Source organism: Lepidochelys kempii, chromosome 13, assembly GCF_965140265.1.
Source record: "Lepidochelys kempii isolate rLepKem1 chromosome 13, rLepKem1.hap2, whole genome shotgun sequence".
NCBI lineage: Eukaryota > Metazoa > Chordata > Testudines > Cheloniidae > Lepidochelys > Lepidochelys kempii.
Genome location: NC_133268.1, coordinates 6,887,360 through 6,902,543, shown reverse-complemented (window position 1 = coordinate 6,902,543; position 15,184 = coordinate 6,887,360). Strand labels below are relative to the sequence as shown.

General features: G+C 40.8%; 1 protein-coding gene across 1 annotated transcript in view; it reads left to right on the top strand.

The window, feature by feature from the left end:
• Positions 1 to 7,120: 7,120 nt before the first annotated feature.
• Positions 7,121 to 15,184, top strand: part of SLC17A9 (solute carrier family 17 member 9) — a 29,963-nt gene continuing 21,899 nt past the window's right edge. Inside the window, exon 1 of the mRNA XM_073308935.1 lies at positions 7,121 to 7,454. Within this exon, the coding sequence (XP_073165036.1) occupies positions 7,309 to 7,454 (146 nt within the window). The 5' untranslated portion in view covers positions 7,121 to 7,308. The remainder of the gene's footprint in view (positions 7,455 to 15,184) is intronic.

The following is a 15,184-nucleotide window of genomic DNA, read 5'->3' as shown; positions in this document are numbered from 1 at the left end:
GAAATGCGATATTACAGACCTGGTTGAAGAGTTCACCATACTTTTAGAATGCTGCATTAATTCCATATAGTCTTTGGGCGAAGTGCATAGATTGCTTATTTTTTTTCCATTAAAAATAACGTTTTCTAAGAGGTTGAAATATAACGTTTTAGTAAAGGATTATTTGAGTTTGTTTGTTAATATACCACATTGATAAGCAGCTTTAATCTGTAAAGTCTTTAACTGCAAGAAAATATTCAAAAGCTATGCATTTTACAGAAAGCATAAAGATAGTCATAATGGTACTTTTAGGGATCTTTATATTAGTGTATATAATTTGCATATACAAATATAATATATATACTCTGAAATATTCTTGAATGGTAGGGGCTGTGAAACATAACTTATGGAAATACTGTGCACAGTAAATGCAGACCTGAGAACATGAATGAATTTTTGTCATGCATGAGAAATGTCTTATTTGGTAACTACTAATTATTGGATTTTGTTATATCCATCATTGTTAGATAACCACTTTAACAAGTAACATTAAATACCACTTTGATCAGTTTGCTGTTAGTGTAAATATATTGTTTTGTTCCACTTCACATATCAAAATGGTACGAAGATAGATTTCTTTGCATATGAATGATATGGCAGCACCTAACTATGATCTGTTCTAAGCTCACTGGTGGCAAACAAATATAGTAAATGTTTGCTACGCTATTCATATCCCTACCACATCCTTTCTTTTGTTGAAAGAAGATTTGCTTTATTAGTGATGTGAACACAGTCAGGATGTAAAATATTCTGCTTTGTAAAGATATCTTAACTGTATTTGATTGGATATAAACTTCCCATATTTTCATCATGGTTACCTACTTAATTGTTTCTGCCTCTTGGCTGTTCCCATTATTCCATTTTGCCAATCAAATATGAAAGGTAAACTTTTACTTGCTGCTGCTGTTCAATAGTTTTCTATGATGGAGGAGCAAAGAGTGGATCTACATATGGGTGAAGTACTGAAAAAACTCTTCTACTCCAGAGAATACTGTCTACAGAACTGTTTTTTAATTTTCAATATTACTGGCTGGGAACTGGCTATTACATAAAAACTATTAGATTATAATTTTTATCTGGAATTTTTGGAGACACATGTATGTAGGTAATATGTTTAAGTACAAGGAAGCTACCTGGAAAGCAGATTGAGGTGAAGTTTTTAAAAGTTAAGTACACTCACATTCTACATAACTTTTTTTTTAAACAGGATACCACTGTTGCTGTAAAACCACATAAGGAAACTGCAGCAAGAAGGCAGAACTTTTTTCCGCTGCATGTAAGATAGGCACAAATGTAAAACATGTTAATTACACTATCCCAGGACGGGGTTTTTTGTATTTTGCTTAAGTTGTAAATATCCCTCTGGTTTGCACATTTAAAAGTGCAAGTTAAGAAACATTGCTTGAGTATTAGAGCTGTGTGTTGCTCAGCTTCTTTACAATACCTTAATACCCAACTTTTTTATGAAAGGTTTTAAATTCAGTAGGAGTGTGATCCCAGGATACGTGTATCTAGATCATCGTTGCCTCATGCTTTTAAGAAACAGAATGCTATTTCCAGATCATTGTTGGGAGAAAAATAAAAAATGTGTAATACTGCAATTCATAAGCTTTAAAATGTTACAGTTCTATATACTCTTCTGATATGGACTATATTGGATTGTAAATATAATCTTAAAGTGTACACCTTGTCCTCAAGTATTAATATAAGCTTTCATTTGGTGTAGAGTGGATAGATTTTGTCCTCTTTGACTGCCTTGTATCTACCCTTTGCACTTTTCCTAAGAAGCATAAAAAGAGAAAATACAGTAAGCTGTGTAGTTGTCAAATAGAGCATATTTTTCTGCTCCAGCAGAAGAGGTTCATTGTAGGGATAAGACAGGGAAGAAGAAAACATGGCAGATAAGAAATTAGACATAGTCCTACCCACGATTATTTGCATTCTCAAAAGTGCCCAAAAGGGAAGCTAAGCTGAGATCTTGATCAAAATCAGGCCTGTAAGTGAATGTAATATTTCCAAGTAGTGCTAGATTGAGAGTACCGGGACGTGAAGTCGTATTTATCTAGTACACAGGTACACCATAGCTTAAGTCCAAACCTCTTCCAATATGCCTGACCCCTATTCTGAAAAAACATCTCTAGAAATGACAGTATGCCCAATTGTAATAATTTGTTTCATTAGGGAGACTGCCAGTGGGCAATTATCAGTGAAGAACTAGACTGATTCTACAAACTTTGCATGCTGATCATTGAACAGTTGTAACTTTTTTGATCATTGCAGACCTGGATGGGAACTAATGTAGAGATGGGAAGGCTTCTCATTTTAGTACATCTATTGAAATGCTCCCACCCTCCCATTTATTTGTAAGGCCGTCATACCTCTGAGTTCAGCAAGATGTGCAGGAGTGTAAGGGAGGGTTTCTTACTTCTTCCATGGGTGTGTGACCATAAGTTGGCCTTTAGCTAACCCTGTATTTTCTCTTCCAGCCCTACTACCTTGGGAACACAGGCCCTGCTTACTTTGAAAGCAAAACTGCTTCTCACGTGTCAGCAAGGTTAAAGCAGGCATTCACTGGAAAACACGTACAATTGTGTGTTTAAAAAGGACAGGATAGAATATGTATAATATGAACAAAATGTGTTGCTAATAAGGTTGTTAGAAGAAACTGAACAAAGCAGTAGCTGATGTTTTCTTGTGTATGGGGTAAACTAGATTCTCAGATCCCATAGGGCCGGGGCCATAAAAGTGCCTAAATGAATAGGAGCTAATGGTGTTTTTTTGTTTTTCCCCATCAGTCTTATTTCTGAGGCAATACTTCCCAAGTCCTGCAGAGGTCTGTCCACTTACATGTTTGCACTTTGTTTCTTGTGTAAGTACTTGTCTAGCTCTAACATTTCCCAACCTCCCTGGAACGATTATTGCTTTTGTCACTCTGCCTTACACATGAAGGATTTCCTAAACTCCCTTAGTGTTACTTTCCTATGTTTACTTTATATTCTACATTTTGCATTTGACACTTACAGAATATGTCTGGTGTGTATTTTTCCCCTCCTAGAATTTTATTCTCAGCTATATAGCCTCCAACTACCCTTTTAAAAATTATATATTAAATGCTGTGTTCCTAATACCTTATTGCTATAATTCCTGACATCTTTTTACCAAGTTATGGCTCCCTCTTCTGGAAATGGAAACACGAGTAAGGAGGACTAGGTTTCAAAGTGAAGTAAGTACAGGCAGCTGCATTCTGGCTTATTTGCACAGTTGTTAGCTTTTATTTTGTGGCCAAATAAGCTGTGAAATAAGGTCAATGGTGTGGTGAGGGCTGAACCCAATAGTTGTCACTGCATTCCTTCCCTCCCTTAATTGCCATCTGCTGTTCCCAAGTCAATATTTTTTGTTTGTTTTTTCTCCATCAGTGCCACACCTGTTGACCTAATGTGTGGCACTGTCAGAATCCTTCCTGAAGCTCAAAAGAGTTCATTACTTGTTTCAGTATTGTCACCTCCGAGAATTAAATTTTAAGTATGACTTTGCTTCAGTAAGTTCATGGGAGACCCGCCTTTCATGTGTTGTGTTGTGCCTGAACCCTGACTGCAGAATCTTCCCAGATCTCAAAGTCAGACTCAGCTCTACAATATTGTTAGCTATCTTTTTCCTCTGAACTCTGTGGAGATGGACATCTTGTTGGCTTAACTTCTAATTCCTAGATACAAGAGGCCAAAACTTCCAGATGACAAACCTATTGGAGGTTCATTAGTGTAAGTGAGTGACATGGGGAACAGCACAGTTGCATAGGGGCAAACACAGTGAGGAGTTAGTGTTGCTGGGATTTCTGGGTGTTCTGAAGGGGGACATGAAAGAGGAAGTTGGGCTAATTACTGTCTCTCCCCTGGATAGGAGATGGGAGAGCAGGGATGTGAAATCAGGCGTGAGAGAACCTCCCCCTTTCCCACAGCTCTTTGCATCATGTTCTCTGTTCCTTTTTTAAAAAAAACTGTCCTTTGTGCTGAGGTGTTTATATGTATGTTCATTTGCTGAAAATTAATAAGATTGTCAGTCAGTAAGGGAGAGGCTAGAGCTCTCTCATTACTCTCTGTCCCTTTCTTGCCTCCTTGATAACACTGCTTTCCTCTGCAGCAGGCCTATTTTTAACTTGCAAATGTACAAAATTAGGGGAGCAAGGAAGAAGCAGAGGTAGTTTGGGTGGAGAGAAGGGGAGCTCCACCTCCCTACTCATTACCCCGCCCTCATCTTCCTTGAACTATTTTTTTCTTTAACGTGCACAGAAATGTAATGTTAAATATGCAGGTGTATAATTTAACCATTGTGGAGCTTCTGAGCTCAGTGCAGATCTTGCATTTACCATCCATAGAATCCAATAAGAATACTCTTCAAAGTCTTGATTAGCATGGTGACAGGTTTCAGAGGGGTAGCAGTGTTAGTCTGTATCAGCAAAAAAAATGAGTCCTTATGGCACCTTAGAGACATTTATTTGGGCATAAGTTTTTGTGGGCTAGAACTCACTTCATCAGATGCGTGTATTTTCCACTCCATGCATCTGATGAAGTGGGTTCTAGCCCACGAAAGCTTATGCCCAAGTACATTTGTTAGTCACTAAAGGTGCCACAAGGACTCCTCGTTTTGTTTTGTTTTGATTAGCATGGTGCTTCAACCCCTTTGTCGGTTGCTTGACACCTTTGTCAGTGGTAATCTTTCAATAGCAGCTACCCATCTATAACCAAGATTCCTACATTATTTCTTACTAGAAACAAAACTGTCTGAGCCTAAATAACTGCATATACTATGAGACTGGAAGTTCTGAAAACCTACTAGAGCTGAGTATGTACGTGGCCTGAAAAATTATGGCATGTGAGGAATTAAAATGGGTGTGTCTGGGTTTGTACACATGCTATATTCAAATCAAAAAGCCTCACTTTTATCTGTTTCTACCAAATGCAAAGAATTGCAGGTTTGTAGATCTATAGTAATTGTGGGGCGGGGGGGTACATACCTTTAGGCTCCATAAAATATCTGAAATGGGAAAAGAGAGTCTGAATACTTATCTTCATTATCCTTTGATCCTAATATTTGCTTTTTAGAGTTGAGTGAGCATGACTCAAGCAGGAGTTAAAGGGTCTGTAAGGACATAGGCTTAAATATAGTACTTGTAGAAGGGTTAAGAAAGATTTATGTTCCAACATGCTTTTTGTTTTACAGACAATTCCCTGCCCCCCAGAAGATTACAGTTTGAAGGCCCGATTTTGATACCCTTAAACATCGAGTAATATTAAAATATCTCAAAGCACTGTGCAAGAAGGAGGTGAAATGATTTGCTCAAGGTCACCCAGCATGCCAATGTCAGAATGGCAGAGTAGAATCTATGGCTCTGTGCAATGCCCTATCCACTGGGCTACGCTGCCTCTCCTGAACTAACCAAACTAGCATGCATTTAGCAAACCAGCTTTATCTAAATTGACTTTTCCCACTTTCATGCAGAAAAAAGGGTGTCCATATACAGACTTGCACTAAAATAACTTTTTTTATGTGGTGCAAACTTGCTTAGCTCAAGCCTTACTGAATTTCTCTACTCTGAGATTAGTTCTCCACTCACATTTCTGCAGTGAAAGTGTTCAACAGCCTCAATTTTGCATGTGATGGAAACAGTTCATTACCCACGAAGCTTTAGGAAATGTTGCTCTGACTTTTAGGATAAAAAATAATTTGATATACTATTCTGATGAATTTCCAAATTACTTGGCCTAGACCTGGGTGTACAGTGGATGGTGGAAAACTAAATACATAAAATAAATTGCCATGTACAGTTTACTACTCCTGAGGATTTTCTAGTAGTGTAGTGTAGATGTAGCCCCACCCTCTTGAAAATGAGTGTCAGTTTGGGGGTGAGTGCTTCCTGGAAAGACTGCTGGCAACACATAATCTAAAAGGAAACAGACATCAGGTGCCTACAGAAAGGATTGTCTGCATGGGCACTTATGGGCATTCCCCCCTCAGGCAGGATTTTCACATTTTCCCGTTGCTTCCATTTTGTGAGTTAGAGGGAAACTAGTTTCAGGCCCTGCATCCTGGAAAGCATTCTGCATCGCGGACTGCCAGAAAACTGAAAGTAAGGAAAAACTAACACGTGTCTCTCTGCCCCTGTTGCTATACTGATCACAAATGCACCGTGCATTTGTGATCAATATAAAAAACACGCATTACACACAAGCTTGTTAAGTTTTCCATTTTGGCTGGCCCACTTCCACTTACATCTCTGCAGAAGTACAGCCCACATCTATCCTATTCCAACTAATAAAAATAGTTTGTGCCTGGAAGTGCGGTTCTCCCTTTGGCCCCTTCTCCCCACCGCCTGGGAAAGGTTTGAAGCACCTCCACCCTTAGATGCTAAGAGAAAAGGGTCTAGGAATCTATCCTGCCTCTCCCCCCAGCCGCCAACGCCCCTGAGCAATGTAGCTGCAACGTGGTCTGGTATTAACAATGTGCCTTGGTTATCGTTGGTACAAATACAGAGACCCGGTCCACGGGAGGAATCAAACTGTCGGACTCTAATATTAATAGCGAGAATACTTGCACTGATTCAAGTAAGATGCAAAAGTAATTCTTCTGTTGTTATACTACCCTGTACCACGTCATCTCTGGCTGGAAGAGTTGAAGGGGAGGACTGGTTGCAGCTCTGCTTATGATCATCATTCCGAAGTGGATCCATTCAAACTCTGCCGTGGTTCTGTTACCCTGGGGCTAGATCTTTTCACAGGGCGTCCCGGTCCAGTGCACAACGTTGGAAGCTCAATTCAGCTTGTACATTTCCCCCGGGCTGATCGCAGTCTGTAGTAGCCGCTGCCAGACTGACTTCCTGGAAAGGCTCCAACAGGAAGAGAAGTTGAAAACTGACACGTGGACTTTGTATTGCAAAGAGACAAACTCCCCTCTGAATCCCAAACCAGATCAGCTCGGCTTTCGCAAAGTCACAGGCAGGGCTGCGGTGACAGGCAGGCATTCCATTCACTCCCTGTGAATGGGCTGGGCTTTGCAATTTGCATCTTTCCTTTATTTAAGCACCTTCTTGTACAGTAGCGGCCAGCAAGGGAGCTTGGGGAGTAGGAAACGTAACCCTGTCCTGGGGATTTTTCCTGTCATTGCTGCCTGCCCCTTTTGCTGTCATTCCAGCATCCTTGCAATAAGTGCAACAACCGCACGGTCTATCAGTGTCTTTTTACTTTGTGAGTCACCCTTTTCTAAAAAAAACACTGAATGGCCTCAAGCATCGGCAGGAATGGTGTTCAAGTATACAGTTCTGACCTGGTCTCGCTACATCATCATTACCAGCAGCAGCATGTAAAGAATACGTATAAGGAAAGCACGAAAAAAGATGGGACGGTGGATTCCTATTGGTCCAGGTAAGACTATAGAGTCTCAGTCGTTATAAATATTTTTATTCTTCTCCTTGTGCACAAACCCCAGCTATGTAGTTTTAATATGCAGAGTTTTCATTCCAGTTTAATGGCTCTTTAATCTGTAGATAAAAGAGGTGAGGGTGTCTGAATGACAGTGTCATTTTGTCAGGATGGTCCAGTGGTTGGGGATCCATTCTGAGCTGGGACACAGGGAGGGCTGAGTTCAATGCATTGCTTTGCCACAGACTTCCTGTGGACCCTCTGGCAAATTACTTAATCTCTTTGTGTCTCAGTTTCCCAGCTGTAAAATAGCTATAACAGCACTTCCTGACCTCACAGGGGTGTTGTGAGGATAATTACATTAAGACTATGAAGTGATACAATGGTAATGAGGACCAAAGAAGAACCCACATATAGATAGATACTGTACAAACAGTCTTCCTTGTAAAACTGTGCTATTCCAATCAGGACTGTTTTAATAAGAACAATAGTACAAAAATGCACCCCTGAGAAAGAAAAGGTAACCACTACATAGAATACAAAACACTTTTTTTAAATGCAAGACGACTGAGCTTGTATCTGCCCTGTAGCTGGTTATTCAAACGTGCCATTTGAAACATTAAGAGCTTTTGATCAAAAGGTCTCAGCAGTTATGTTTGCACTGTAGATAATAACTAATTAGGATTAAAGGTAGCTCGACTACTCAGTAATAGTTTTTCCAAGTTAAATGATTGACTTAAAAAACAAACAATTTTTCCAGCCAAAAATGTGCATCCACACTGCTTTATGCTGATTATAGTTGAGGTTACCAATTACAATGTACATTGTGAAAAATCATATTCTAAAATGGTTTAGCTGCCCAGTCTTAGCTATTAGAGGGTGCAGCAGTGTACCTGATTTTATTTTAATCTGAGTTGATCTGGGAAGGATTTCCTAGCTCATTTTGTATTCTCCACTGTGTGTGTAATAGTGAAAACAGGCTCAAACCTTGTGTCTGAAGTTAGTTGTATAAGTCTATGGCACATGCTAAGTGATTGAGTGACACGTGTAAAATTGCTACACTCTTCCCATCTTCATTACACATGAGTACAGTGCTTAGTACGATGGGGCCCCAATTCCTGACTGATGCCTCTTGACGCTACCACAATACAAATAATAATTTTAAAAAATGGATTTTTCTGAGGATAGCAGAGTCTCCAGGTTCTTAAGCCAAAATGTACTGCCTATGACAGTGGTGGCAGGTGTAAATTCTGCGTCGTCTTGTGTTCTGTAGGAACCAAAGAATTACCAATTTTTAATCTCCTCTCTAAAACCGACTCTGGGCAAATCACTTAACCTTTAGGCCTCGGTTTGCAGCCACTCTAATAATGCATAAGGGTGCTGTTGGGAATTAATTGGTTAATGTTGGTGAAATGCTTGGGAGATGGGGATAGATGAGGATGTGACTAATTGGCAGAAGCCTTGCAAAACTAAAAGCTTATCTTGGCGAGAATTCTTATTCTTATTTTAAAATGATGTGTGCTTCATAGCAAATAACCATGACATAGGTGGCTGGTGAGACTGATCTTGATCCTCTAGTCTGCAGAGTGTGGCTGTAACCCAGAACCTCCCATCACCAGCACCACACAGGCGCTATAGAAAGTCTTCTGATCAAATACCCATTGAAGCCAATAAATCCAGTGGATTTTGTGGCCTTTGGTTAAGACCCCCAGAAGAGGTGGTAAGAAAATAGAATCAATCTGTGAAAACTTATTTGATTTTTTTTCTTGATTTGCTTTGAAAACTATGCTGTTGAAAAGTTAGCAGTCATTTTTAACAAATGTTCTTAGTGATCATTTATGTTGTGGCCTGACCCAGACGCTCCAAGCAGAATTGGAGCTGCACAGTACTGTACTCCGTATAAGCAGAGAGTAAAGGCTAGACATGCAGCCCCAAAGAGTTTACAGTCTAATCTGAGAGGTTGCAATCTGTAGAGCTGGTTGTAATTTTTTTTAAAGCAAAAATACAGTTTTTGTATTGGTCAACATTCTTCACTTGTTTGCGGGGAGGGAGAGAGGATAGATGGGCCCACACAAAAATTCTAAATGAAAATTTCATTTTGCTAAAACTTTGTTTCAAACTTATGTCCCCCCACCTGTGCTTCTCTGATTGGTTTACTTTTTCCCCATTAGAAAAAGGGTGGGGGAGGGGGAGTTAAAAAAAAAAAAAAAAAAAGCGAGAGTGCATGAGAATTTGCCCCACTGGTTCAAAGGGACATATTGGCAGGTTTTGAAAATTTTCATTCCAAATTTCTTCCAAAAATATATATATATTGTTGATGAACCCCTAATTTTTGATGAAAATTTAGTTGCTGCCAATCCTGTGCCCAGCTGGCTCTATCAACAAGTGGTTATAACAAACCCTATGAAGGAACAGGGCAGAGGATAATGGAAATGGCAATAAGATTAGCATTTGTACTACTAGTGCACATAGAGGCTCCAGCTACAATCCGAGCCCTATTGTGTTATGCACAGCACATGCAAACAGAGATCAAGTCCCTGCCCCAGTGAACAAGACAGTCAAAGCGTGGGAGGGGAAATACAGGAACAGAAAAGGGTAGTGATTTGCCTAAGGTCATGCAGCAGGCACGTGCATGCAGGTTTATAAGCTAACTATCGGAGCAGATGGATGCTTTCTAATCAATTATACGTTTAAAATAAGACATAAATAAATATCAGTATTTCCAGATGAACTTTACTTTACTCTTCATTCAAGCTAATGAGCTACTGTCACAGAAACAAGGATTCATCAATATGGAGAAATGACATAGAATCCATTTTCGTACTGCAACAAAAGACCCGCCAGGCAGCCTTCCAGATCCTCTGTGCCCCCTTGGTGCAGTGAGACAGATAACCACTTATCATTGCACGTTTGTTTTTCTGTCTTTGTTCTCCCTGGTTCATTCTGCTTCCTCTATTGTTCTCCATTTCTTCACCTCACTTTTCACTTTCCCTTCTATTGTTTTTCTCATACATCTTATCCTATCCTCTCCAGCTGCCATTCCTAAACTTTCGGGGAACTCTCCAGTGGTTCCGTTATCCCATACCATCCCTTCTCTTCCAAGGAACAACACTCAAAACATTCTGATTAGGGTGCTTGAATAGCTGTACAGGAAAAGGATGTTACTTTGAGATCTATGGTTGAAAAGTGCTCTCCAAGTGCTAGGTTTTATTAGTTAATTTATTATTGTTCTTACTCAAAGTGCTTTACAAGCAAGGGCCCCCAGGAGGTATGTAAATATCATCATCCCCAGTTTACAGTTGGGAAACGAAGGCACAGAGAAGTGAAATGCCTTGTCACGTCATGGGCAGATCCAGGCTCAGAAGGTGGAGTCTAGGGGGCAGATTCTGGGCTGTGCCTCTCAGGTGGTGCAGCATAAAAGACTCAGCAGGGATTGAGGGCCTTGTGCCTGATTTGTGTCCATTTATTCTTATGTAGAGACTATCTCTACGTAAAAGAATAAATGGACACAAATCAGACATCAGGAATCAGACAAAAGCCAGTAGGAGAACACTTCAGTCTCCCTGGACATTCTACAACAGATTTAAAAGTAGCCATCCTTCAACAAAAAAGTTAAAAAACAGACTTCAAAGAGAAACTACTGAGCTACAATTCATCTGCAAATTTAACACCATTAATTTGGGCTTGAATAGGGACTGGGAGTGGCTGGCTCACAACAAAAGTAATTTTCCCTCTCTTGGTATTGACACCTCCTCAGTTATTGGGAATGGACCACATCCACCAGGATTGAATTGGCCCTGTCAACACTGGTTCTCCAATTGTAAGGTAACTCCCTTCTCTTCATGTGTCAGTATAATAATGCCCGCATCTGTAATTTTCAGAAGTGGGTTTTTTACCCACGAAAACTTATGCCCAGATAAATCTGTTGCCACTGAACTCCTCATTTCTGTTTCAGTGACCAGCATGTCTGTGTGTGATTACAGTTGCACCTTTCCATCTCCTCCATGCCTATTTAATAGTTTTTTTCTGCTCATACTACTGGCTAGAATCAAATTCTGTCTTTATTCTGCCAAAAGCAAGAAATGAAAAGACGGAATGAACAGAAAATTGCTCTTGCTAAACAGTGCTTGTTGCAATCTGTGGCTCTGCTAAGGAAATCCATGCTCAGGAGGGATGCATGAAGTAAACAAACTTGTCTTCCCAGTGGGGAAAAATCCCTTCCCTCTAGGTCATTCTAGTTGGTCATTAACTGATTGGTTTGAAAAATCAAAGCTACCTTTGATGACTACAGATCATAAGGTGTCAGCTGGTGTATGACACATTGCAATCACTTTAGGGGGGAAAAGGATTCTCTCTCAACAGTTATTAATTATGTTTGTTATGGCAGTGCCTATAGGCCAACCAAGAATGGGGTCCCATTGTGCTTGGCACTGCACAAACAGAGCAGTAGACTGAATAGCCGACAGTCTAATTAGGCAAGGCAGACACAGGGCAGGGAAGGGTATAATAACATAGAGAAGCACTAGGATTTTCAATGGTGGGAGCAATCATTTTTTGAGAAAAAACAAATGCAGGGAAGACAACCATCAAGGTGAGTTAAAAATAACTACTCAACACCCTTGGCAGTATCTCTGATTTCACTTGCTTCCATACAGTGTTATTTGTGTGACTGTGCTGTGTTTACTTCACATCAAAAGTTGCCACAAACATGCTGTAAATTAAAGCAATGGACAGGTAAACTGCAAAAAGTCACAGGAATAGGACAATAAAGCAGGGAGGATTATCAAACACGACTGGAAACAGGGTTATGGCTCTGACGCTTTCAGCAGCCCGTGAAGAAAAAATAAAGTGACCTCTGATACAGGAGAGGGTTAGGTTTTTGAAGTACTTCCTTAATTACTGTTGACTGCAGTCAGAACACCTGATGTTCTGAGACATCAGAGCAGGAATGGGAATTCTCTGGTAAGTCTCTGTGCACTGAAAACCTGCAGCAGCCAGGTCTAATTCTAGGCTAACAACACTCTTGCTCTTTAGTCCTTGTGAAGACATGCATGAGGTGTGTGACAACACTGTGCACACAAGCAGTCACCTGCATCCCAAGAACTCTCAGCACTTTATGAGGGAGGGACCATTCTTGTCCCTTTTTTAAAGAGAAGGAAACTGAGCTACAGAGACACTGGGGCGGATTCGTCAGAAATAGGGAGAAGGCAGCTTGCACCTCTCCTATTCCAGAGCTGCCACAAGGTAGTTCTGAGCACTGCCCTAACTTGCAATCTGTCTGCAGTTGTCCCGATGGACCATTGCCCCAGTGTAGAATCACCAGAGGGCTGGTTCACTGTGGCTACCCGCCCCTGTCTGGAGCCATACAAAGCAGCATTACCAGGGACCAGGATCTGAACCTGTAACTTCTTCCTACCATAGGAAACTCCCTTTAGAAAAGCAACAAACGTTTGGGGCTACTCGCCATGTAGTTGGATGAGACTGTTCTTAGCCTTGCTGTCTGAACTCCTCTCTTATACCTCCTTAAAATACACACATATATGACCATCCTCATTCCAGCCTGAAAGGCAGCATTAAACTAAAATCTAATGATAGCTTGAGCTCCAGCGAATCCATTTGAAAAGTCAGCCGAAATGGCTGTAAACAGACAGAATCACAAATTGAGGGAAAGGGGTAAGACTGAGTCAAGAGAAATGAAGTTGAGCAAATATTTGCTCTGTGGCAGCTACTGGAGAAATTCCTCCAGTGTGAAAACACATTGAAAATAAAGGAACACTATGCTGCTTGCTGGCTTTCCCTAGGCTAGAGTGAGGCTTAGGTTATTTATTTAGTTTGCTTTGGGAGGCTCTGCAGCATCCTAGGAAATTAGTCAAAACCGATCTCAACTGATACAAAATTTTAGAGAGCGATATTTGCTTTCACCTGAGCTATTCAGTTTGTATGAGTAGAGTCCCAGGGGATTGTTACCCAGGGACACTTCAAAGCAGAGCTGCAGTGAACAGCCAGAGAGCTGCGTCTGCTTTGATGGAGACATGGGGCTCAGCGCTGCCGTACAAGAAGAAGAAACAAGCGTCAGATACAGCTGTCTGAGGGTTGTCAGAATAAACAAACCAAACCCAAGCCTCCATGGATTACTGTGCCTCAAACACAGGAGCTGATTATAGGTGTGTCCCAGAGTTGGCTAGTGCTTGATAAAACAAAGGTTACTTTCTAGGTAATGAACTTCCCCCATCCCACACACATGTGTCCCAGCTGCTGTGGGAAAGAGATGGAACCACAGGTTTTTATTTCATCTTTATGATTTCCTGTGGAGCGTTGGGGGTTGTGAAGCTTTTGTGCAGGTAAGAGAAGTGGAAGCATTACTTTGACAGCTGATATGAATTCAGTTCCCTGCAGGGGCAGACGTCCTTCCACTTGTTTTGCTGAGAGATAGCTGCTAGGCTCGGGTCTCAAACTTTTGTATGGGTGACCCCTTTCACATAGCAAGCCTCTGAGTGCTACCCTCTTTATAAATTAAAAACACACTATTTTTATATTATACACTATTATAAATGCTGGAGGCGAAGCGGGGTTTGGGGGTGGAGGCTGACCACTTTCATCCCCCATGTAATAACCTTGCGACCCCCTGAGAGGTCACAACCCCCAGTTTGAGAACCCCTGATTATGGAGATTGACAGCTGAGGAACTGGTCTATTGTCTCTCCAGCACTCCCAGCCCATAGTCAGCAGGACTAGCTCTTACTCTCAAGTCTCCAGGGTAGTGGAGAGCACCTAACAGGCTCCTGAAGAGAGACTGGAACTGAAAACTCAACAACGCATTAGGACTAGACATCAGGAAATTGAGTTCGTTCCCAGCTTGGCCACTGCCATGTGGAATTTTGAGCAAGTCACTTAGACCTCTGTTTTTGTGACTCAGTTTCCATAGTGGTAACAGGCAGATTATGTTTTCTCCCTTGATGAGGGAGGTTATTAGGTTGAAATTTATTAACACCTCATAGACTTTAAGGCCAGAAGGGACTATCGTGGCCATCTAGTCTGACCTCCTGCTCATTGCAGGCCACAGAACCTTACCCAGTGAAGCACGTTGAGCTCAGATTGAGAGTGTTACAGACATGCAAAATATTTTTATTTATTAATATTTAGTACTTGAGATAGGGTCATATATTTCCTACCCTCCTCACCCTTCCCAATGTCTGTAAAGACTTGCCTAATAACCTTGTATGTTGTTGTTTTGAGCTAGGCAGAACAGCGACTCATCGGCAGTTACAATGATAACTATAATTAAGGAAAAATGCTTCCGCAACTGAGGCTCTTTCCTCTGATGTAAGCACATCCATATCCTTCCACAGGATTAATTCTTTCAAGGGTTTGGTGTGGATGTGGGCACCTGGTGCTTATATGGGACATTTAGTGTTGTTTTAGGTGACATTTCCAGCCAGAAAATCCATTAAGAAGCTTGTACTGTTCTGGAGTCTTCATATTTCTCCACTTGGTTTATGCTTATAGCTATAGCTAGACTTTTTTAAAAAAATCAAAACAATAGAACTAAATAGAACAGAACAGACTAGTAATCAAAGAGAATATTCAGGCCACGTGAAATAATCTGCCACCCTTTAAAAAAAAAAAAGGATTAAAAACTAAAGCTCATTGGAAAATTTCCACAGAAATTTTGTCAAAACCCAGGTGGGGAGAAAATCATTTTTCTGTTTTCCAATCACCCTTGTTGTGGTCGTT